Source organism: Candoia aspera, chromosome 7, assembly GCF_035149785.1.
Source record: "Candoia aspera isolate rCanAsp1 chromosome 7, rCanAsp1.hap2, whole genome shotgun sequence".
Classification (NCBI taxonomy): domain Eukaryota; kingdom Metazoa; phylum Chordata; class Lepidosauria; order Squamata; family Boidae; genus Candoia; species Candoia aspera.
In genome coordinates, this window is record NC_086159.1 from 41,445,060 (window position 1) to 41,469,385 (window position 24,326).

Here is a 24,326-nt window from a genome sequence, read left to right on the forward strand (position 1 = left end):
ATTGGCAGTCATTTGCCTCTGTGTGTTTATGTGCAGTATGTGTAGATAGATAGATTTCTTTTCCAAAACACTGCACAGCTAGTGTAGTGTAGCAGTTGTTGAACTGGGACTAGTGAGGTCCAGGTTCAACTCCAAATTTAACCACAGAAATGAGGGCAGAATCCCAAGTATGATACTTTTGTTCCTACAGGAAAGATAGATGATGATGATGATGATGATGATGATGATGATGATGATGATGATGGTCATCAAGGGAAAAAGGAGGTAGGAAATTATAGAACTGGAGGAACAAAGATTATGGATAGGAATAATATGATAGTGAATCAGTATAAAGTTATTTACACAGAAATATTCTAAGTTGGAGATCTGGGCACAGCATCCTTGAGAATAATCTGGTGGCATTCCTCCCAAGTAAATGTTTGAGTATACAGATTATAAAGTGAAATTAGCTGGCTAAGAGTGATAGGAGCAAACCCAAAAGCTGAATCAATTGTTGTTTTATTTTGGGGTCAACAAAAACAGTATGTTTGATTTAATACCCTTAATAACAAAAGATCAGTGCCAGTAGAACAAGGTGAATGTTATAGATAAGATGACAGTCACAAAAACAACTTTGATGGAACTTAAGAAATGGGTAGTATAATTCACCAAATGAAGGGTAGTTCTGAACATCGTGTAAAGAACATATAAATGCAACTTCAAGTACCCGGAACATACCAATTAATGGAATAGAATACATTATGAGCCATGTGCATTTGGAAGTCATCTGTGTAGCCTTCACTAAAAGTTGTTTATTTTTATTTGTGTAAAATTATAACTCCATTTTCTCCACCAAAAAGGATATTTACAAAATGTAAAAATAGGCATAAACGTAACGAGAATCCATAAATAAAACCATTTTTCAAATTAAAAGCAGCATGTAGAAAGCAATGCAGATGCCGTATTAGGAATCATTAAATTCAATTAGGCACAACAGAAACAAATTGTGGTTTAAGAAGAATAGCCTTCAGTTGCTGGTAGAAGCCAAATAAAGAAAATAGCTTAATCTCATGGAGCAGGGAATTCCATATAGAGATAACAATCACAGAGGAAGTTCTCATCAATTTTATGAACCACTATGCCTCAGAAGGCAGTGCCACATGGAGGAGAGTGCATCTGCAAATAAGAAAGACTGGGCACTGGAGGGAATAGGCTTTCAAATTTTAAAGGTAATAGCCCTTGAATTGCAAGGCAGTCAGTGCAGCTGATATAACCAAGCAGGTCACATGGTTCCCAAACTACATTTCAAAGTTTTAGCAGCGGCATACTGCACTCTTTGACGTTTCTGAGTGGCTCTCAAAAGCCACCTAATAAAAAGTGCTTTACAAAGTTGAAATAAGATGTGTGATAAATATATGTCAGTCCAATCAGGAATGAGCACAGCTAGTACAAGAATTTAAACAGAATAAAAGATATGTCTGGCAATACCACTTTCGGAGCATCTAACTAGGTTCAATCTAGAGGGATTTTAGTGAGAATTACTTCCTAATAAAGATGAGCAGTTGGAAGGAATTACCAGTTTAAAGCCATGATCCTTAAAGTACTGGGTTTGGTTTCTAATCTCGAATGCATATCACAGAGGTATTCATAGTGGAAGTCTTATTAACAGAAGTTCTCTTAACAGAATCAAACTAGGTGGTACAGAGTGGCTTTGGGTTCAGAGGCCATCAGATTCCAGGAAGATTCCATCTTTGCTTCTTGATGGTGTCACACTCCCTGTACAGAAGTGATATTTTATTTGGCCCAAGACCTGGATTTAGCCAGGATTGTCAGTGATTGGAGCAGCATATAAGCCCAGTAAATATGCAAACCAGATAGTTTAATTTTTAAAGGGCAGCAGCCAGAGTCCTCTAAGCTAAATGTGAAATGTGGCCTTTGAACTACTACCTCTTCAAACAAGTCTTTTGACTTGTATTGTTGATGCTTTAATATTTATTTGTGTATTTTAATTTGTTTTACTAATTCTATTTTCCTTCTGATAGTCACCTTGCTTATTCTGTTCGCTAGAAAGACTAGATGTAATGAATGAACAATTTAAGGGGGCTGGATTTTCTGCTCAAAATATACTTCCCTAAAATTGCTAATTGCATCAAATTGTACTGGAGAAAGAAGCAAACTTATGGTATATAAAAAATTGAAAATCACGTTGTACTGAGATCCAATCGAGACCTGGAATTCTCTGGCAGCCATTAATTTTTTTTAAAAAGGCCAATTTGAATTGTTCAAAGACACCAATCAATTGTTTTCTGCATATGGCTGTCATGCTTTCTTGGTCAAAGAGTCAGTCCTGGTTTTTACATACGTATGAAATGGTGCTTGGACATGAACTATAAAACCAACAATTAAAATGCCAATTGTGTTTTGAACAAAATGGCATTATTAAGTGGCATAAACACTGTGGTTATAAAGGAATCAGTACTTCCAACAATAGTACCAGTGAATCCACAGACTAACTTGACTTAGGAGGAGCACTCACCCAAATTAAATTATGACATGAATAAAATCTATTTAGTCTCCAGTAATCATGGAGGACTTCTCTTGAAAGGAAGCAATACCGAAAAATGAAGAAATGCCAATATAACAATGTAGCCATTTTCCTGAGGTAGACCATGACAGAATCAGGTACCATGATCCCTATGTTGGCACAGTGATCTCCTTGCAGTCACATTGTGATCTCACTGAAGCTGCAGCACTGGTGCCGCATCTGCCTTCAACTGAAGTGGTCAAGCTGTCTTTGGTGCCTGGATGGTGGAAGGGACAAGAAATAGCAGTGGCTCTGTGCCTTGAAGAGCCTTTATGGCTCTGGGTTATCATCTGTGCCACTGCATTTTATCTTAAGCATTATTAATGGAAGCCTGATAAAGTTGGGTGCGAAGGCTGGAGCAGAGAAATGACTGTGCCACATGGCAGCTCAAATACGTTCACTGGATCTGGTTGCTTGGCTACAAACATTCAGAATTTGGAACTCTGGATGTTGTTCTACACGCAATGTGGTAAGCCACTGATACTGATTTGAGCCTTGCCCTCCCTTAAAATCATGAATATATACCATAGTGCCTCAGACCATCTGACACTGGTATCAAAATCTCTGGCATTAGTAGTTCTCCCTGCCTCCCATCCCAAAGATCCTTTAAACTCAGGGTGGGCAACCTGAGATCCCAGGTCTTCATACAGCCCTTAAACCCCCTTTTTGCAGCCCTCAAAGTTCCTTCTGACCTAGCTGCCTAAAATTTGTACTTTTAACATCCCACACTTTAGAGGCACAGAACACAAAAGAAGAAAAATAAAATAAGCCACAACGTGGACTTGCTAGAGACATAATCAAAAACAAGGGAGAAAATCTCAAACTCTTCCCTTAAATCCAGAGCAAACGGAGAACCCAGTTCCCACCAACATGCATATCACGGCTGTACCAACTCTAACTTTCACCCTCTACCCAGTCAGTTGCCTACTCATGTTTTAACTGGAAATACCTTTGTTTAGTCCTACAGTTTTAAAAGAAAAAAAATGCAGATGGTGCCATTTTCCTTAGTTATTTCTCCTGTAATAAGATCTCCTGTGAAATCCTGAATGTTCTCTTTGAACTCAAGAATTTAGGAACATTTTGAATGCTCTATAGAGACACTTCTTGTGATGGAAACTTTCCTGGGGATAGAGGGGATCAAAATAGAGTAAATTCACCTGGTTCCCTGCCTGTGTTTATAAACATTTGCAAACGGTTGGAAAGAGCTTTTCCAAAACATTGTAAGTTAATGCCGCACACAGTTTAGCTTTGATAGAAAAAGGAACTTCAGAACATTTAAAATATGTGAGAACAAAAGCTATAAGGTAACAGAAATGTCCTATTTGTATCAAATAAAAACAATGGTTGTGGTTTGCCAAAATATATCTTACAGACCACAGAATGTACAATTGAGAGTTTAATATAAATTGTGTTACTTTTATGAGTTGCCTAGAAGGTTGAAATAAAATGTCTATTGGTGAAATGACTTTCCAGTGAGACAATGTGTATGTATTTATGTTTTGCTAGCTATACTGCTAGTTTCTTCAGAACAGAACTAAAATTGAACTTGGTAACAGATGCCATGTCCTTGAAGACTGCTTTTGGTCAATGGAGTAGAATGCCACAACCAATTGCTAACCGCCATGTAGATGGCAGTTGTTATTACAGCAGTTAGCTAGTATGGTGGTTAAAGACTAGTTGTGGGTATTCCACTCCACTGAATACAGGCAAGATGATATCTTGCCAAGGTCAGTTTCAGACCTGTTTGGAAGAAACTAGCAGCATGGCTAGCAAAATGTCAACATACATTGGTTGCCTCACATGGCATTGCCCTGAAGTCATTTCAACAATGAATAGCAGTCATGAAAATCTTCATTCTCTAATTTACTGCATGCTGTGTTTGTGTGCGTGTGTGTATGTGTGTGTACACCTACATACACACACACACACATATATATATATGGAGAGAGAGGGAGGGAGAGGGAGAGTGCATATGACTAAAAGACATAGCTTACCTGATAAAACAATTGTGTAACAAGTTTTGGCATAATCTATTTGTATGTCTCTAGATTCATAATATTTACAAAAATGTGAAACAAGTAGCACTTTCTGAATTTTCTAAGTGAAAATAGCAAGATACTGTGATAGGAACATGAGACACAGTCTAGGCAGATTTTCTCTTGTGGAAACTCCATTTAATTAAACAAAATATTTGCATTAGCACAGTATTGCTTATCATTTTATTTCAAGAGACCTAAAACAGATCTGTTCTGTATACTTACAGTATACCCTTCAACAGAGAAGCCTACTGTCTACAAACTGAGGTTATTCAAATCAAATTCTATGCATGATTTTTATATTGATTTTTATATATATTTAGCTAATGATTACTGAATTTTAATCAATATTCAATAATTATTTTACCATCATTTTACCTTCTAGAATTATGTTTAAGGTTAGAGATTTTCTAAGCTGTGACCTCTAGTAAAACAGTTACAGTTGTGTGAAATCAGAGACATTAAATATTTGAATATATGTGTTATTTTACAAACAAAACTTTTGAATTCAGTACACTCTTTGTTGCACACTTTTTCAGATGACGGTTGCGGCTGGTACGAGCATTGAGAATAACATTCAAAGGACCATATCCTGCCCTAATGTATGTTCTGCATATCTTGGATTCTTGTCTTCTTTTAATGCAAAATTTCATTATGTGAATTTGCTCTTGTCACCCACAACATTATGTTCCTTCCCAGCATATACTACATATTTTACTACAAGTAAGGATTCTAAGCATTAAGATTTTCAAGTAAAGCCTATGATTATAGCACCACCGTTCTCATGAGTTGTTTTTTCCCAGCTCAGTTTTATTTGAAATATGGTTTAACTATCCTGTTAGGCCAGATAATTCAAAGGGCTAAAGTTATTATTTATTATTAACCCTGAATCATATGCTTGTAGTACAATATATCTCCTCCACAGTTCACTACTACTCAACACACATGCTCTCACACATACATTTAAACTTTGCAACAAATACTACAAATTGGTCAGATTTAGAAAGTAAATGGAAAAGAACAAAGTGTAGCCATATACTGTACTTTCATGAGCTATATACAGTATGTATAGGACAATTATTTAAATAAATGTTTTGAGACAGCCATATGTGCCACTGCTATTTGAGCAGCTGTATTGTCTGAATTAACAGTACAATCTTATTTGGGTCAACTCAGAAATCACTTCAATTGAGTTAGATGGGACTTATTCTCGCGTAAATTGGTATAGGACTACAGCATAAGTGGTTTTGAGATCTGAAATAAAATATTAATTTAGCATCATGATGGAAAGCCACAGGAATACTGATTGATCTAATAAAAATACTTACTTCTAACCTGCCCTTAATCTAACATTAAAAAAAAAGATATTGAAAATGGCTGAAATTTACCTATCATGCAGTTTGTAACTGCATATATATATATATATATATATATATATATAACCTTGTTTCACAGTATATATTTTTGTTGTGTTTTTATAATTTTACCAGAATCATTATGGTAACAGAAAAAGTTGGCCTTTTGGTTTATTGCAAAGTCCAGATCCATTCATCCTCCCTTCCTTCCTTAGATTGCCTTTGTTAGATTGTTTTATTGTCATACAGGTAGTCCTCGCTTACCAACTGCCTCATTTAGCAACCATTCAAAGTTACAATGGTGTAAAAAAGCAATTTTGCAACCAATCCTTACATTTATGACTGTAGCAGCATCCTGCAGTCAAGTGATTGCCATTTGGGCACTTCACAACTGTCATGCATTTACAACCGTCACAGCATCCAACAGTCATGTAATTGCCATTTGCATGCTTCCCAATCAGTTTGCAACAAGCAGAGTTAATGAAGAACATGGAAGTAAAATTGCAAGTTTCAGTCACATGATGTTTTATTAACAACCACAGTGATTCATTTAACGACCTGATGGGAAGTAACATTATAAGTCTGTCATAGTCACCTGATTTTCCACTTTTAACTGTGGCACTTAGCAACAGAGTTGCTGTTCCCAATTGTGGTCACTAAGTGAGGACTACCTGTAAAGCTGTTTTAAATTAGCTGTAAGCAAGAATATGTACTAAAGACCAAGATAGTTGTGTTTGACAGGAAAAACGAAGTGAAAGATTGCAAGGCAGAGATGGTGAGAAACTAGGCAAAATAGATGAACTTATGTACCTTAGTAGAATATTTACTAAAAATGGGAAAATAAGAGAAATTTCTGTTGTGAGGAGTGAATATTCATCAAAAGAAGCAAAATGGCTGTACATATACCATACTTGTCATCATTCCCTCCATTTTCCCCATGAAACACAAAGGCCTTGGATTTTGATATATTAACTTTCAGTTCTGTGCACCTCCTTGCATCATGCAAATCATTCATGTTCTTTATTAACCACATGGCATTGTCTGCATCCATATATACACATACTCATGGTCTCAACCAGTACACATATTTGGTCACCCCAAGCATTCCTTCTCCATTTATGCAAAAATACATCAAACAATCAAGGGGACATCACATGTCATTACCTTACTCCTTGTTCAACATTAACCTGTTTATTAAGCATTCCATTTAGTCTTGTGTGCTTTATTTCCCTCATAGACTGGTCTCATCTCCATTTAGCTACAAACCTTCAATGTCATATTCCTATAATTTCATAATTCAGACTGATTCTTTTTATCACACAGTTTCTCTAAATCAACAGACATATAATACACTTTCTGTCTCACAGTTTATATATAATAAAATTTCATGTAGTATTATATAGTAAGATCATGAGTATCAGCCAATATCCAATTCATGTGTAACATCTGATTAGACAAAAGGGTGGATGACAGGTTATAATGGAGAAATATCAAAGCACCTACTCTGCTGCATTTTTTGACAGAATGGGATGAAAGTAACAGGACATTAACCCTTGAAAGTACCAGGCCAAGAGCTTCAAAAGTTTCATACTAAATTCCACCTTAAAAATAAAAATATTCAAAAGTTCTTTAAAAAGTAAATTCTTATGAAAGTTCAATGAGTCTACCATCATTTAATTATTTGGTACTCCGAGGTGTAATTTAAGCAGAAAGGCTCTCTGGCAATTTTAGTATTTCTGACAATGATGCATTCCCAAAATAGATTTTTTTAAAAAGGAGAAATGTGCATTTGTTTGAACTGAATATTTAAATAAATGATGCACTATGAGATACACAAATAGACTATTGCAAAAATACTATAGATTTAGAACAAGCAGACTATTGCAGACCTAGATATTCACTTAGTACAAGACAAGTCAGAGACAATGAATTTTCTGTCAAACATGGGTGGTAGTGTGATATTTAAGGACAGCTGGCTGGCCTAAAAATCATACTTAGGGTTCATCAATCATGCCTGATCAGAATAAAAAAGATATTGAGTGTGGGAAGTTTCAGTCCTAGGCACTCTAATCTTCATCATTTTCAGTAATGATTTGGATAAAGAGGTGAAGGAAAATCTTACTTAGTTTTCAGATGATACAAAATCATATAGCTAATATTCTAGAAGACAACATTCAAAATTATCTTGATAGCAATGAGAAAACTGAGGAATTTGGGGTGTGTGTGTTTTTACATGAGGAGAATGAAAGAGATTTAAAGTGCAGAGGAAATGCAATAGACCGACAAACGTTGGCAATACTACTGATCAGACTAAGTGAATGAAAATTAAGACGGGATAAGAGAATAGGGTATGGGTAGAGGATCACACAAGAAAAAGTAAACAGACTTAAACCAGGCTTCTGTTTTCTCTCTACAGTAATTTTTAAACAATACAGATTTCTCCACAGAGCTCCCATTTGCATTCAAAAAAAAACACAAACCACACAGCCAATTTAATGAACAAATGATATTTCAATGATTACTATTGAGGTATCATTGCTATGGTTTTATGGTTAGAGTTGTTGTTATCTTTCCAAAGAATCAAACCTTTCAGTCATCTCTTTTTGCTATTTTAATAGTAAACTTTTGGTGATGCAGTTTATTTAAATCCCAATTCCATTTTCATGCTTTGACAGTATCACAGTTATATGAATAGAAGTCACATTGAAAGTGTAAATTTGGTGTGATTTTTTTAAACAATTAAAAATGATAATGAGAAAGTGCAGACAGTGCTCTATGATTTATGCTACTTAAACTTTCTAGAAAATTAGAAAAACAAACTGTTTCATACAACTTTGGCAATTATACACTGTAATATTTATTTAAGAAATATATCTTCAGTTCATTACAGGTTGTAATGTATGAAAAGGTATGAAAAACGTAAATTACTTTCCCCAGCTTCACAGCAATCATGGATTTATTCTGTAATCTATGATTGCTATGAAGTTGGTGTCATGTTGGATTTAGAAGATTTAGCTCTTAAAACACTAGTACTGGTTTCTGTAAGTGTCTTTCCAACCACACTTTTCTGATCATTTCCTTCTTTTAATATTGTATGTCTCCTCAAAGACAAGTACTGTCAGGTAGTCCTTGACTTACGATCACAATAGGGACTGTAAAATTTGTTAAGTGGTACAGTTGTTAAGTGAGGTATCACATGACCCACTCAATTTTATGACCCTTTTGCTGTGGTTGTTAAGTGAATCATGTGGTTCCCCACTGACTTTGCTTGTCAGAAGCCAGCTGGGAAGGTCAAAATGGCAGTCATGTGACCCTGAGATGCTGCAAACATCATAAATACATGCTGGTTGCCAAGCATCCAAATTTTGATCATGAGACTATGGGGATGCTGGAACAGTCGTAAGTGTGAGGACCAGTTGTAAGTCACTTTTTTCAGCACTATCATAACTTTGAATGGTCATCAGTCAAGGACTAGCTGTAATAAAAGCTTACTTCATGTTTTCAACATCCTGAGTCCCACCCACCCACTTCTTTTTTAAACCATCAAATTATTGGTTCCTCAGCCTCTGAAGTGCTGTTGCAGTGGTACTAAAGTTCTGGAGGGTTGGCTACTTACAACTTGCAATTAAAGGTCAAACATTCCAACCTAAACTGCTTTTACCTGTGAGCTGTCTATCTTCAAATATGTGTCATGTTCTGTAATATCCCTCTCAGTAACATGACAAGGCAACTTAATTTATGTACAGATCACTTACATAGAACTGTGCACATAGAACTTTATTCATGCTGTAGAGGATTCTCCACTTCTAATTATGTAGGAGTGTATGATACATGTAAGTTGAATATGGATCAAGAGAAGGTATGTAATGTAAGGACATTACTCTTTAAGGATCAATTTCAAAAGCATCTGTCTTTTTAATAAACTATTCTTTAATCCAAGAACAGAGAGGCTATTGCTCCCCAGATGTTGCTGAGTTACAGTTTCAGTATCTCTTGCCTTTGGCTCTGCTAACTGGGACTAATGAGAATTGTGGTTCAGCAACATCTAGAAGGCCACAGGTTCCCTACTTCTGCTATAGATAGCATATTAAGAAGCATTATAGGAAGAAAATATGAAGATTTGTTTAGTGCCTTTATTTACAGCTCAGAGCTATGCACTGTAACCTGGAATCAACCCTAAAGTGGTGATTTATTTCTAGGAATCAAACATAAAATGAATAAAATCTTAATTATATGTTATTTTGCTTGATTAAAGTGCTAGATCTATAATTAAAGAAATCAATGTATTGTTAAATCTAGATGTCTTCACATAATGCAATACCTTAGTAAAGGTTCCTTTTGGGTCCATATGAACTAATAAAATGAATACTTTTCATTCATATCAATAAAACAAAGTATTTAGAATATAACTCCAGAGTAACTGTACTATTTTGACTTTTTCCACACTGTTTCTCTTGCTCCAATAGAAGAGAATATATGTAGTTCAGGGTTGAACTGTGAAGTTCTTGGTGCTCTCTGAGCTTGGTTGCTTGATTGCAGATGTTTCCTTATCCAACTAGGTAACATCAGTACAAGTGAATGTGGGGTTTGCTGTCTGTTTATATATAGTAGCTTGCCCTGCCAGTTTTGGCTGGGGTGTCATTTTCTCCTTGGTGGTTCCTTGATTAGAGTATTGTTCTCTGCCTGTTTGTCTGGCATTGATCCTTGCTTATCTAAATGAGGGCTGTTGGAGGGGATATGTTCTAATCTTTCTGCTTCCTCCTAGGTTTTTTACTGTCTCTTTTGAATGGTGTGTATATGTGGTTTATCTCTGTGTGTCTATTGATGGCTTATTTGTCTGAATGCCAAGCTTCCAGGAATTCCCTAGTGTTTTTAGATTTAGCTTGGTATAGGATGCTCACAGTTTCCCGGTTGAATCTGTCCATGTGTTGTGAGATTAAGGTTTTTGTCATGTCTTCTGACTGCTGGTTGGTGCTTGTGGATGCACTCTGCTGGTCTTCTGTCTGTCCTACATAGTGGCTGTTACAGTCTTTGCACTGTATGCTATAGATGAGCACCAAAAACCTTACTGTTCTCTTACTGAATGATTGATTTCAGTAGCCAAGAGTAGAGAAAATATGCATTGAAACAGGGTGTAATGAAAAGGAAATAGGCATAAGTGGGCAAGATCAGCTGAACATTGTTTCTGGGCTTTTCAGGGTTTTTAAAGGTGCTTGTATGGGATACAAAGACAATGCACAACAAATAATGCAATGTAGAATGCTCCCTTTCCAGCAGGAGCATTATCCAGCATGTTACCTTTTATTCCACAATCTCAACCCACTCAATACTTTCCACAAACAGATACAGCATTAAGTGACCATGGAGCATGGTAGTCTTCATTGGGCTGTTCAAAAGAGTGTTGCCCTTTAATGTAAAGTTTTTGTTTCCCAAAAGAGTATTTGTACTGCAAAAGATCATTTAATTTTCATTTTTACCACTTTGGCTACAATTCTGCCAACATTCTGTGTCTCGATTTATGGAGGGAGTAATTCTTATTCGAATGTAATAAATTGTGAGGTGAAAGGTCGCCTGTGCAAGCACCAAGTCATGTCTGACCCTTTGGGGGGACACTGCTTTGGCAACGTTTTCTTGGCAGACTATAGAGGGGTGGTTTGCCATTGCCTTCCCCAGTTGTCATCCTCCCCAGCAAGCTAGGTACTCATTTTACCAACCTTGGAAGGATGGAAGGCTGAGCCGGCTGCCCCAGAATTCAGCTTCTGCTGGGACTGAATTCAGGTCATGGGGAGAGTTTCAGTTGCAATACTGCCTCCTACCACTCTGTGCCACACAAGGCTCTTGAATGTAATAAATTACCATGCATTAATTCTATTGTCAATTTTACCAATGCATCTCATCGGCTCACCCTTTCCTTTAAGCATCTCTTTGGAAGTTGAAAGAGAGAAAGAATAACTCTTGCTGGGGGTGGTGAGAAAGAAACCCCATTTGGATTCTTTTTATCTGAGAGAGAGTCCCAGGTGTGCTCTTGCTCTCTTTAAGTATGAGTACATGCATATTTAGATGCTACCTTAGAAAAATCCAATATGTAAACTAGATTATATAAGGGAAACAATTATTGTGCATGATGGATATCATCAAGGTTTAACTGCATACACTGAGCAGATGTTCATGGCATAGCCAGTGAATTCTCTCCTGCATGCATCAGTTGCTGGAAGCAAGAAGAGATTTTGATTAGCTGTTTTTTGCAGAGATTTTACTCGTGTTATGTAGTATTTGATCTGGCACTTCAATGCTTTTGATTAGCAGTAATTGCTTTCCTTTGTCACTGGATTATTTTGTTTGAGTCAGTGAATCTTACATATATGTCCCCTCCATTTCTTTCATTATTTTGAAGGAAGGAGCTTTTAAAGCATAGAAATCTGTTTTCTGCCAACTCCATTTGCTGTTGAATTTGAAGGTTCTGGGGATCCTTTAGTTTACTTTTCTGAGCTATGAATTTATAGCCTTTTAAAATCCTATATACTGTCGACTTGGAGCATTATGACAATTATTTTAAAAGGTTCTTTTTATCACTTAAATCTGAAGTAAAAAGGAGTTTTATTACAGCTGCTAGATTAATTTAGAGATTGCTGACAATTTTGCTACTAGCATAATTTTTGGCACTGATTGATGGCCAGGGTGTTTAATTAATGGCTAGAATGTTTATGCTTCCCTGCTATGCTTTTAACACTTCTAATGACATGAATGATCATAGCACTTTAAGCAGGCTGCTGCTATGTTTGTTTCTGCAGGATGTCACTAATCTCAGTTTCTTCACTATCCTTGATCAGGAACATCTGTTGAAATTCCTCTTTTCCCTGCTGGATCTTTGAATGTGTCACTTGTGTCTTATTTTAAAAGCCAAGAAGTCTTTGTGGTGATTAACTATACAGTTATAACTATTATTTTCCATCCCACTTCTGCCCTACAAGAAGCAATGCTAAAGAAGTAAATCAACACATGTACATAATTTCTAATGCATAATTCAGGAAAACTTGTAAGCCAGATGCAATACATTTAAAGGAGAGGTTCTATTTATATCATATAGGTGTTGGCCTACTTTTATAACAAGGCAAAAATTAACAAGTTGATGAGACTTTAACAAATGCATTTACAGTTAAGTCATTAAATTCATTTCCCGAAGATGTGTTTTCTTCATCTGTCATGATTATTAAAGGGAGAATTTAAATTGCTTAATGATAGAGAACTTCCATGCAGAAAGTCCCAGATCCCATAAAGCACTTGTAATGAACCAGTGAGAGGAAATGTCTGAAATGGAGGCACATTACCAGTGTAGATAATGCGGTACTGAGCTGAACAAACAATTAATTTGACCTGATATAAGCCATTTTCCTCTGTTTATAACACAGAAGATGGGTTTGTACATGTGATACTGCATACATAACAAGGATCAAGCAATAGACAAAGAGGGGGAAAAAAAACTGGAAAGGAAGTGTTGTCTTTCTTAGTAGTCAGTATGATTCTGATAATCTTCTAGCCAGCTTGGGAAATCTCCTGAGTTATTAAAGTATTATATTTCTCCTTTTCCCCAAATTGTTCTGATACTTATAATCAGTCTGACTTGTTTTTGGGGGTCAAGAGCAAGGCATTGCAATGTCAAATAGAGGCATAAATAGTGCAAAATGTTACAGTGCCCCCACTGGTTATTTTGGTAAGGAAGTGCAGAAACAGCAGTTATGGCCTATTTTGTTCTGCTGGAAAGAAAGAAGAGAGGATTTCTCTGGAGAGCATTTGTTGTCATAAATCAATGAAATCTTTATTTTGGTCATAATCCAGCAAAAAATACCAGCAGAAAAATTACACCCATTTCAATAATAACACTGAAATCTATAAGAGAGAGAGAGAGAAAAAAAAAAGTTAGCTAGCACAACACTATAATATTAAAACACTAAAATACCTTTATAAACTTTCTTGATGTTAATACTAAAACTGTGGGCTGCCCAGTTCCCATCTAGAATAATTGTGCTGGCTCTAATGTGGGCTGGAACATGGCTGACTTCATTCTGGAATTCTGTATCTAGGATCCTTTCTTTAATGATTCTTTTACTCTAAGGGTATTCCAGAAGAAGCAGTTGCTCAGGTGGCAAGGCTTAAGGAGTAGGGTTCCCCAGAACTGCTTGTGGCCACAAAGATTGAAAATGGCCTGTCAGGACTAATGGAATCAGTCCGGATGGGAAGAAGTGGCATGTGAGCCAATAGGTGAGTATTAACAGCCATGGTCTCACCTCTGCTTTTTGTTGCTCTAATTGCCTTCTGAGCATCACATTGGATACACTTCTAGGCACTTGAAAAAGGGTTCACAAAAACTTTGTCTGGCTTCAAGTGATTTATAGTGAGGGGATGATCCCACCTGAGTACCATACCACATTTGAGCCAAGGGTTTTGCTATAAAAAGTTATGTAGCTGCTTGTATGCATTTCCTACCCCTTGTCCAAATGAAATTCATAATAGTTGCTGTAGTCCTTTATGCTTGTGAAGCAGTACAATCAATTTGTATCTTCCAGGTACTTGTAGACTGGACCTCTATCCCCAAAAGCTTGAAGCTTTTAGCCTGCTCAATTTCCTTCCCTTCAATGGCCCATTTATTATTATTATTATTATTGTTGTTGTTGTTATTGGCAAAAACTACCACTTTGGTTTTTTGGTCATTAAATGCTCTTGGCAGAAATGGGTGAAAGCTTTGAGAGCTCACCTAAGTCCTACAGATGTTAGTGAAAGGATAGCCGCATCATCAGCTTATAGAAGAAGTGGAATATACATCCCAGCATCTTGAGTGTTGTTGTCATAGTTGTTGCATTTCTTGTGAAACAAAGATGATATATTTTCTAGCATTATACTGCACGGCATTTTGTTAAAATATATATTTATTGATTGAAACTTGCATTGAAACTAGCTTTTCAGTATTTGAAAGTACTGTGATCAGTTCAGTCTAATTCAACAAGTCATTGATTGTTGACTATGCTGTGCACAAAAACAAAATATTGAGAGAAAACCCTAAGGGTAGGTAGGTACACCATCACTGACCCCAGCCAACAATCCAGTGAGGACTGAAATATGCTTAGTGGTAACAAATCATTAAGTGTTGGGGTGGGTAGAGGCTATTCAAAGCCAAAAAAAGAGTGGGGAGTAGAATATCTCATACCTGAACTTCAATATTTTGCTGAAGTTCTCACTTCTGGCTTCTCTTTATGACATTTGAAACAATGTCATAAGTTTAAATTTGGAAATGCAGTTTTTGTAGTAATCAGCCAAAAAAGACTTCTTTGTGTTTCTGAGGTGATAATATTCAATAAAACATTTTATTATGAAAGCCATGTTTTTATAAGCTTTAATTTTATACTGGATAAAGCTGTCAAATTCCTTACAGTCTCAGTCTTTGTAACATAATGTGAATGATGACGAGGAATTTTACATATACTGTGTAGTATAGTACTGCATTGCATTGTTTAAACAATTCGTGCAAGATTGTCTATGATACTTGATTCCACTGTGTTGCTTGAAAATGTTTGTAGTATCCAACATTTGCCCCTTATGGCATCCATAATTAAAGTGAATAGTTAAAAATATTATACAAAAAGAAAAAAGTTAAAACTCACATTCCACAGAAATTAAATTAATTCCATAAATTAGTTTGGACTCACATAACTGTGTGAGCTAACAAGGTTTTGTCTGACACTTGGTTTTCAATTCTTTTTAACAAGCTGCTTTGGAAATTTCTACAAGAATAGTCTGTCTTATATTATGAACTATTTGTTGTTTATTCGTTTAGTCGCTTCCGACTCTTCGTGACTTCATGGACCAGCCCACGCCAGAGCTTCCTGTCGGTCGTCAACACCCCCAGCTCCCCCAGGGACGAGTCCGTCACCTCTAGAATATCATCCATCCATCTTGCCCTTGGTCGACCCCTCTTCCTTTTGCCTTCCACTCTCCCTAGCATCAGCATCTTCTCCAGGGTGTCCTGTCTTCTCATTATGTGGCCAAAGTATTTCAGTTTTGCCTTTAATATCATTCCCTCAAGTGAGCAGTCTGGCTTTATTTCCTGGAGGATGGACTGGCTGGATCTTCTTGCAGTCCAAGGCACTCTCAGAATTTTCCTCCAACACCACAGTTCAAAAGCATCGATCTTCCTTCGCTCAGCCTTCCTTATGGTCCAGCTCTCGCAGCCATATGTTACTACAGGGAACACCATTGCTTTAACTATGCGGGCCTTTGTTGTCAGTGTGATGTCTCTGCTCTTAACTATTTTATCGAGATTTGTCATTGCTCTTCTCCCAAGGATTAAGCGTCTTCTGATTTCCTGACTACAGTCAGCATCTGCAGTAATCTTTGCACCTAGGAATACAAAGTCTTTCACTGCTTCTACATTTTCTCCCTCTATTTGCCAGTTATCAATCAAGCTGGTTGCCATAATCTTGGTTTTTTTGAGGTTTAGCTGCAAACCAGCTTTTGCACTTTCTTCTTTCACCTTCATCATAAGGCTCCTCAGTTCCTCTTCACTTTCAGCCATCAAAGTGGTATCATCTGCATATCTGAGATTGTTAATGTTTCTTCCAGAGATTTTAACTCCAGCCTTGGATTCCTCAAGGCCAGCTTGTCGCATGATGTGTTCTGCATACAAGTTGAATAGGTAGGGTGAGAGTATACAGCCCTGCCGTACTCCTTTCCCAATCTTAAACCAGTCTGTTGTTCCGTGGTCTGTTCTTACTGTTGCTACTTGGTCGTTATACAGATTCTTCAGGAGGCATACAAGATGACTTGGTATCCCCATACCACTAAGAACTTGCCACAATTTGTTATGGTCCACACAGTCAAAGGCTTTAGAATAGTCAATAAAACAGAAATAGATGTTTTTCTGAAACTCCCTGGCTTTTTCCATTATCCAGCGGATATTGGCAATTTGGTCTCTAGTTCCTCTGCCTTTTCTAAACCCAGCTTGTACATCTGGCAATTCTCGCTCCATGAACTGCTGAAGTCTACCTTGCAGGATCTTGAGCATTACCTTACTGGCATGTGAAATGAGTGCCACTGTTCGATAGTTTGAACATTCTTTAGTGTTCCCCTTTTTTGGTATGGGGATATAAGTTGATTTTTTCCAGTCTGATGGCCATTCTTGTGTTTTCCAAATTTGCTGGCATATAGCATGCATTACCTTGACAGCATCATCTTGCAAGATTTTGAACAGTTCAGCTGGGATGCCGTCGTCTCCTGTTGCCTTGTTATTAGCAATGCTTCTTAAGGCCCACTCAACCTCACTCTTCAGGATGTCTGGCTCTAGCTCACCGACCACACCGTCAAAGCTATCCCCGATATTGTTATCCTTCCTATACAGGTTTTCTGTATATTCTTGCCACCTTTTCTTGATCTCTTCTTCTTCTGTTAGGTCCTTGCCATCTTTGTTTTTGATCACACCCAGTTTTGCCTGGAATTTACCTCCAATGTTTCTAATTTTCTGGAAGAGGTCTCTCGTCCTTCCTATTCTATTGTCTTCTTCCACTTCCGCGCATTGCTTGTTTAAAAATAATTCCTTATCTCTTCTGGCTAACCTCTGGAATTTTGCATTTAATTGGGCATATCTCCCCCTATCACTGTTGCCTTTTGCTTTCCTTCTTTCTTGGGCTACTTCTAGTGTCTCAGCAGACAGCCATTTTGCCTTCTTGGTTTTCTCTTTCTTTGGGATGTATTTTGTTGCCGCCTCCTGAACAATGCTGCCAACTTCTGTCCATAGTTCTTCCGGGACCCTATCTACTAAGTCCAGTCCCTTAAATCGATTCTTCACCTCCACTGCATATTCCTTAGGAAAATTAGTGAGCTCATATCTAGCAGATCTGTGGGTCTTCCCTAATCTCTTTAGTCTGATCCTAAATTGTGCAAGAAGAAGTTCGTGATCTGAACTACAGTCAGCTCCAGGCCTTGTTTTTACCGACTGTACAGATGTCCGCCACCTTTGGCTGCAAAGGATGTAATCAATCTGATTTCGGTGTTGTCCATCTGGTGAAGTCCACGTATAAAGCCGTCTCTTAGGTTGCTGGAAGAGAGTGTTTGTTATGCAGAGTGAATTGTCTTGGCAAAATTCTATCAGCCTGTGTCCTGCTTTGTTTTGTTCTCCCAGGCCATACTTACCTGTAATTCGAGGTGTCATTTGACTGCCCACCTTAGCATTCCAGTCTCCTGTGATGAAAATAACATCTCTTTTAGGCGTGTTGTCCAGTAGGTGCTGCAGATTCTCATAGAACTGCTCTACTTCAGCTTCTTCAGCATTTGTGGTTGGGGCGTATATTTGGATCACTGTGATGTTAGATGGCTTGCCCTGAATTCGAATTGAGATCATTCTGTCGTTTTTGGGGTTGTATCCAAGCACTGCTTTAGCCACTTTACTATTAATTATGAAGGCTACTCCATTTCTTCTGTGGTCCTCTTGTCCGCAGTAGTAGATCTGGTGGTCATTTGATGTGAAGTGGCCCATTCCAGTCCATTTCAGTTCACTGACGCCCAGGATGTCTATCTTTAATCTTGACATCTCACCAATAACCACATCCAATTTGCCCTGGCTCATAGATCTTACATTCCAGGTTCCGATGGTGTGTTGATGCTTAGAACATCGGATTCGCCGTTCACCACCAGCACCGTCGGCCGCTAGCCGTCCTTTCGGCTTTGAGCTAGCTGCGTCATCACGTCTGGGGCTAGTTGAGCTCATCCTCTGTTCCTCCCCAGTAGCATTTTGACCATCTTCCGACCTGGGGGTCTCATCTTCCGATGGTATACCGACATATCTCTGGTTGTACTGATCCATTTAGTTTTCACGGCAAGAATACTGAGGTGGGTTGCCATTACCTTCCCCAGGGATCGCATTTAGTCTGACCTCTCTGTCATGACCTTCCCGTCTTGGGTGGCCCTTCACGGTTTAGCTCATGGCATCATTGAGGTGCTCAAGCTCCAGCACCACGACAAGGTAACGATCCTTTGCTGAAGATTATGAACTATAAACAAACAAATAAAAATAAAATAAACTGGACTTGAAGGAGCCTAAGTATTCTGATGTTGGGTTTGTAGTTCCAGAATAATTCTTCAAACTACTGAAAGAAATAAGCTTTTTGAAACAGCTTATACAGCTAGATTAGTGGAGACAAGAATCATTTCCTTCTTTGAAGATCAAAATATTAGAATGTGAGAATACTTCAACTGATTTTACTCCTTTACAAAAATAAAATTCTCCTTGAACTAGGCTCAGCTCTTTTGTACAGGCAGTTACATGCAATAGGGAATAATGACTGGCAACATCAAGGTTTTTTTGCGGGGCGGGGGGTGATATCAGCCTCAGATGGATCTTTCATCTTACTGAACTTTTTTCTCCAGTCTTAGCCTTAAGTAGATAAAGATCTTGATCTTATCCAACCAAGATTTCAATCCTTCTCCATCCCTTAAGGCAGGAAAAGACAACATATACTTCTCTAGATGTTGAACTCCAGTTCTTATCAGCCCTTGGCCAATGATAAAGGATGATGCATGTTAATCTAACAAAACTGAAAGGAATTGTCATTACTCACCCCTTCCTTTGATTTAACTGAAGCACACTAAAACATCTTAAGTCCATTTTGTCTCATCTCCCTTTTTGTACTGGGCCTGAAGAGGTATGGATATTAAATTATGATCACGAACATTTCAGTCCAGTCCTTTTCTTGAAAGCCTCATTTGGAATACTGAATTTGTGAACTTGCCTTCCTTACTTGTGCAATTAAAACATCTGGTTTAGAAACCAAGAAAACAAAACTTAGTTGCCTTCAGTCATTTTATGTGCAGCACATCATAAGAAAATCCTTTACATGTAAGCTGCTTTTACATTACATCTATGTTCTGGATCCTTCCATTGTTACAGCTAGCAATAAGCTTTTAACTAAAAGGCTTCATGTTCTGGCACGTACCCCTTTACTGCAACCATTTAGATTTGCTTTTATAAATAACCAGATAAAGGCACACCATAAGTTCTGGAAATGTGGATTGGGAATTGTATTTTATTTCATTTTTGCAAGGAGTGGGAAGGAAGGGGAAGGCACTGTTTGAGTGATGTTTTTGGTACCGTCCCATTGGTCAGGTGGAGGAAGCTGGAGGAGGAGTATTGATTGGTATGTAGTGTTCTCTGCTGGTTCCCTGTATCCTGAGGTCTGCTGCTGTGAAGGATATATAGAGGGAGGTATATGTATATACACACATATGCATATCTCATTTATATTCCACCCATTTCAACAAACTCTAGGCAGCACACATAAAAATATAAATATCTTAAAACAGTAGTTAAAACCTGAAAAAATAAATTTAATTGCCCTAATAAAAAGTTAAAAACAATGCCAGCTCGGGCTCCAAATGCTTGCAGGAGAAACCAGGTTTTCACCACTTTCTGGAATGTTAAAATTGTATAGGCTCTCAGGATTTGAGTGGGTACATTGTTCCAGAAATATGGGCCATTACCAAGAAAGGCTCACCCCCAAGGGACCCATAATGTCCTTTCCCAATTTGACTGAACAGGACAGGAATATTCTCTTTGGAGGAGTTAGGCCTCTTGTGGCCTGGAACTAACCTATATAGGGCTTTGAAAATGGAAGATTATGCATTTCAACAGTTTCTGTCCTTCCGGGTTTCCTACACTAGTGGGATTATTTCTGCTGACTAATTTGATGCTTAGGTTCTTGTAGGTTTTTTTAAACTGCTGTTGCGACCCTGCAGTTTGTGTTTGTGTGTGTGTGTGTGAATTTAATGGTGTAGTTCTGTCTGTCAAACAGTATTAGTTCTGCAGCAGTTTCTACCTTGAGGCTCCTTAAGCTATGACTGACCATGCAATATATCTTGGAGAAACAATAATTCTAGATGACAACATCCCTTTGTTTTCTCTGCATCTGTGAGGCAAATACACAGCAAAGATTATTATCATCAGAAGCTGTTACATAACAAGGTAGAACAAAAGTTTGCATTTTAAATTTTTAATTTAAATATTTGTTAGAAGATTCTGCTATTATGCACTGCCGAATGACAAGCTACTTGATAATTTTTGAGATAATGTTGAGGCCAACAAATGGTTTTTACCTGTGTTTCATGAAGCGTGAATACCATGCTATTATTACCTTATCCCTTAAGATCCAAGCCGGCTAGAATAATTTCATTTTAAATATGAAAGATAAGCTTCATTTTCTTACAAAGCATTATCAAAAAAGCTTGTGGATGTATTCCAAAAGGAAGATCTTTGTTTCCTTTCAAAACAGAGAAGCCAAAATGCTTGGTGAAGCTTGACTTCACTTCACTAGATCAAGTAAAAATAAAATTTCAGACATTTTACTCCAAATTCTATGATTTTTATATATCAACAACAAAATGTTTTAGAAATGTGATTTTAGCAACAATTTATTAATTAAGTTGAGCTGTTGCATGATTATTTATTTGTTTATCAAATTTGTGGTAGCCCATCTCACAAATGTGACTCTGGGTAGTGTACAGTAAAAGCAAAACAATAAAAACACATCTTAAAATAACCATAGAAAGCAAGACACATGTGTATAACATGGGAAAGTATTTAAAAACTCATACATAATAAAGCCATCTCTCAGGTTCCCTGTTCCCAAGGCATCCCCAGGCCTGCTGGAAAAGCTACATCTTGAGAGATCTCTGGAAGGCCAGTAGGGTCAGGTCCAATCTCACCTCAGGGGGATGGTGTTCCAAAGGGCAGGTGCTATGGCAGAAAAGGCTCGCTTCCTGGGTCCTATCAGACGGAGCTCTTTAGTGGACGGGTCCCGTAACATGCCTGTCCAGACTAATCTGATGGGATGGGTAGATGTAATCGGGAAGAGGCGGTCCCTCAAAGGTTATAAAATCTTACTAGAGTTCTCTTATAAATTTTAATAAACATACCTAATACTCCTTCCTCCTGTAGCTACTTTATTTTTCTTAGTTTTTTTTTGGATTTGCTGTACTGTCTTTTATTGGCCCATGCCCTTCCTTGCTTTCTTAATTTTCATATGGTGCATATAAACATAGCAGACTAATTAGAAGACAAATGTGATATAAAAAGATTTTTCATGGTGCTGCATCTTAACTAAATGGTCAGAATTCATCTGTGAAGACTCTCACTGAAGAACAGTTTTCAAGCAAATCATAACAATGTCATTTGTGATAATGTAATTACTTCTTTTCTAAAAAAATGAACTGATTGTCAACTAAAAATAATTAAGCCAAAGAACTAATTTAGTTCATTGATGAAATAAAGTTGGACTGAATCCAAATATTCCAAATTTAAAACATCAGGATAATGAGCAGTTTATTTCTGTGAAATTTATAAATAATCAAACCTACAGTTTATTAGTTTGATAAAAGCCTAGTCATATAGAAACCTCAGGCAAATACAGAAACCATTATTTATTATATTGGACTCTTTTAATTGCATATGAGTATTTTATAATTATTTTAGCAGATTTTTTAAAATGTAATGCAGTAAAATAATGGATTGCCAAAACCATTTTATAAAGTAACTTTTGTGTGTCAATTTATTATGAAGACATCTCACTAAGAATCAACACCTTTCCATATTCTGAAGATCTTGCTTTGCAATGGAAGGGCTACTTTTAAGTGGGCAAATGCAAGGAGTTAATACCCTTCATTCTATGTTTATGTTTCTATATGTATCTTTGTGTATACGCTTACTGTCTGCATAGTTATTTTATTTTAGCTTTTGGTTTTGTTACCAACATCAGGCAACATTGGTTTTGTCCCAGATAAGACAATAAAATGCACGTTGCTGCCCATTGAAATGCATTTGTGTTTGCTGTGTTTGGACATTTAGATATCCCCTGTCAAAGTTTCATAAAGTAAGCTCTGAAAAAAATCAAACTACGTGTTTATGAGCATGCCTGGAAGTGGTCTTTTATGGCTGCTAGACCTCTGGATCCATCAAAGTATGCCCTGATCTTTGTCCATGTATTGTGAGATTAAGGGTTTTTGTCATGTCTTCTGACTGCTGGTTGGTGTTCGTGGATGCACTCTGCTAGTCTGGATCAGCCAGGATATCTAGAAGCTTGGTAAATATTTCCAATACTGAGGAATTCAGTAACACTCCTTCCATCTTATCAAAGGAAGCCAAAAATGTTGTTGAGTATCTGAAAAAGAGATCTCTTACACTTTTTAGTAGCTTCCTAAATCAAAAGGAATGTTTTTTCCAAGCACAGTTCTCATAGAATTTCTCTTTAGCAAGATTTACTGAGATGGTGGAATGGGTTATAAGAACTCCAGCAACTGAACAAGTTCCAATTTAGAACCAATATATCTCCATGTATATTTTTGAGTGGAAACATTCTGATTTTCTTTCTGACAGTTTTGTGGCTGAAATTAGGTGGATCTCTTTACTGATAACAAGAAAATGTGCATCTTGACCACATGAGGTCATGACTGGCAAATGACATGGCTATTGCTCTTTCTACCACCTCATGAGTACTGTCAGTGTAACTGCTCCCCACTATAGAATCTTACCCTAATCATGTCCACCATACCATTCTCTTTATCAAGGGTGTCAAGAAATACATAATTTTGTACTGTTCCTCAAAATTCCCTTACCACCTGTGCTTTTTAGAATGGGTAAGAGAAGGTCTCCTGTCATATCTCAATGCCACCAAAGCCACCATCTACAGCAATCACAGATGCCGTGTACCATGAGTACTTAGCGGTATGATTATCGCCTGTGGGGAAGGTTTCTGAACCTTCAGTTCAGGAATCCCTGCTACAGTAAGAGAGCATTTGAAGGTATAATCCAGGCTTGAACTGAGGCATCCTCTTACAAAAATAATCAGTCATTACACAGTATTACATCATCATCACATCAATCAGTCATTACATCATCAGTGTGCCAGTCATCCTGAAAATTAGACCTTAGAATGTCATGAGTAAGGATGGCGAGCAGGGGGCTCCCATCCAGGCTGTAAAGCGCATGCGTAGTACTAAGGAATTAAGCAACCATTCAAAGAGACACAGATCAGGCCCGCCTTAGCCTTTGGGGTTTATACGTCTGGGTTTTCCCCACGCTTATTCAGTTTGTTAGGATTCTGTTTATGTAGCAGTAATAAACATTAGAGTGCTACTCGTCTCAGCATGTGTCTCACTGTTAGGACATAGAATCTGATAATGAATCTTTGGAAACTCCATCTCTTTCTTTTCCATATCCATGCGTAGGGGGATGGCTCACTTGGCTCATTTTCTCAGTGTGGGAAGCCCTAACCATCGATCATTAGGTGCTGACAAAACTGCCTACCAAACAAGCAGTAGAGTTCTATTTAATACCTT

At 37.4% G+C, this 24,326-nt stretch overlaps 1 protein-coding gene across 1 annotated transcript in view; it reads left to right on the plus strand.

The window, feature by feature from the left end:
• Positions 1-24,326, plus strand: part of LOC134501490 (liprin-alpha-2-like) — a 126,170-nt gene that overhangs the window by 99,936 nt on the left and 1,908 nt on the right. Inside the window, exon 3 of the mRNA XM_063309333.1 lies at positions 5,139-5,255. Within this exon, the coding sequence (XP_063165403.1) occupies positions 5,139-5,255 (117 nt within the window). The remainder of the gene's footprint in view (positions 1-5,138; positions 5,256-24,326) is intronic.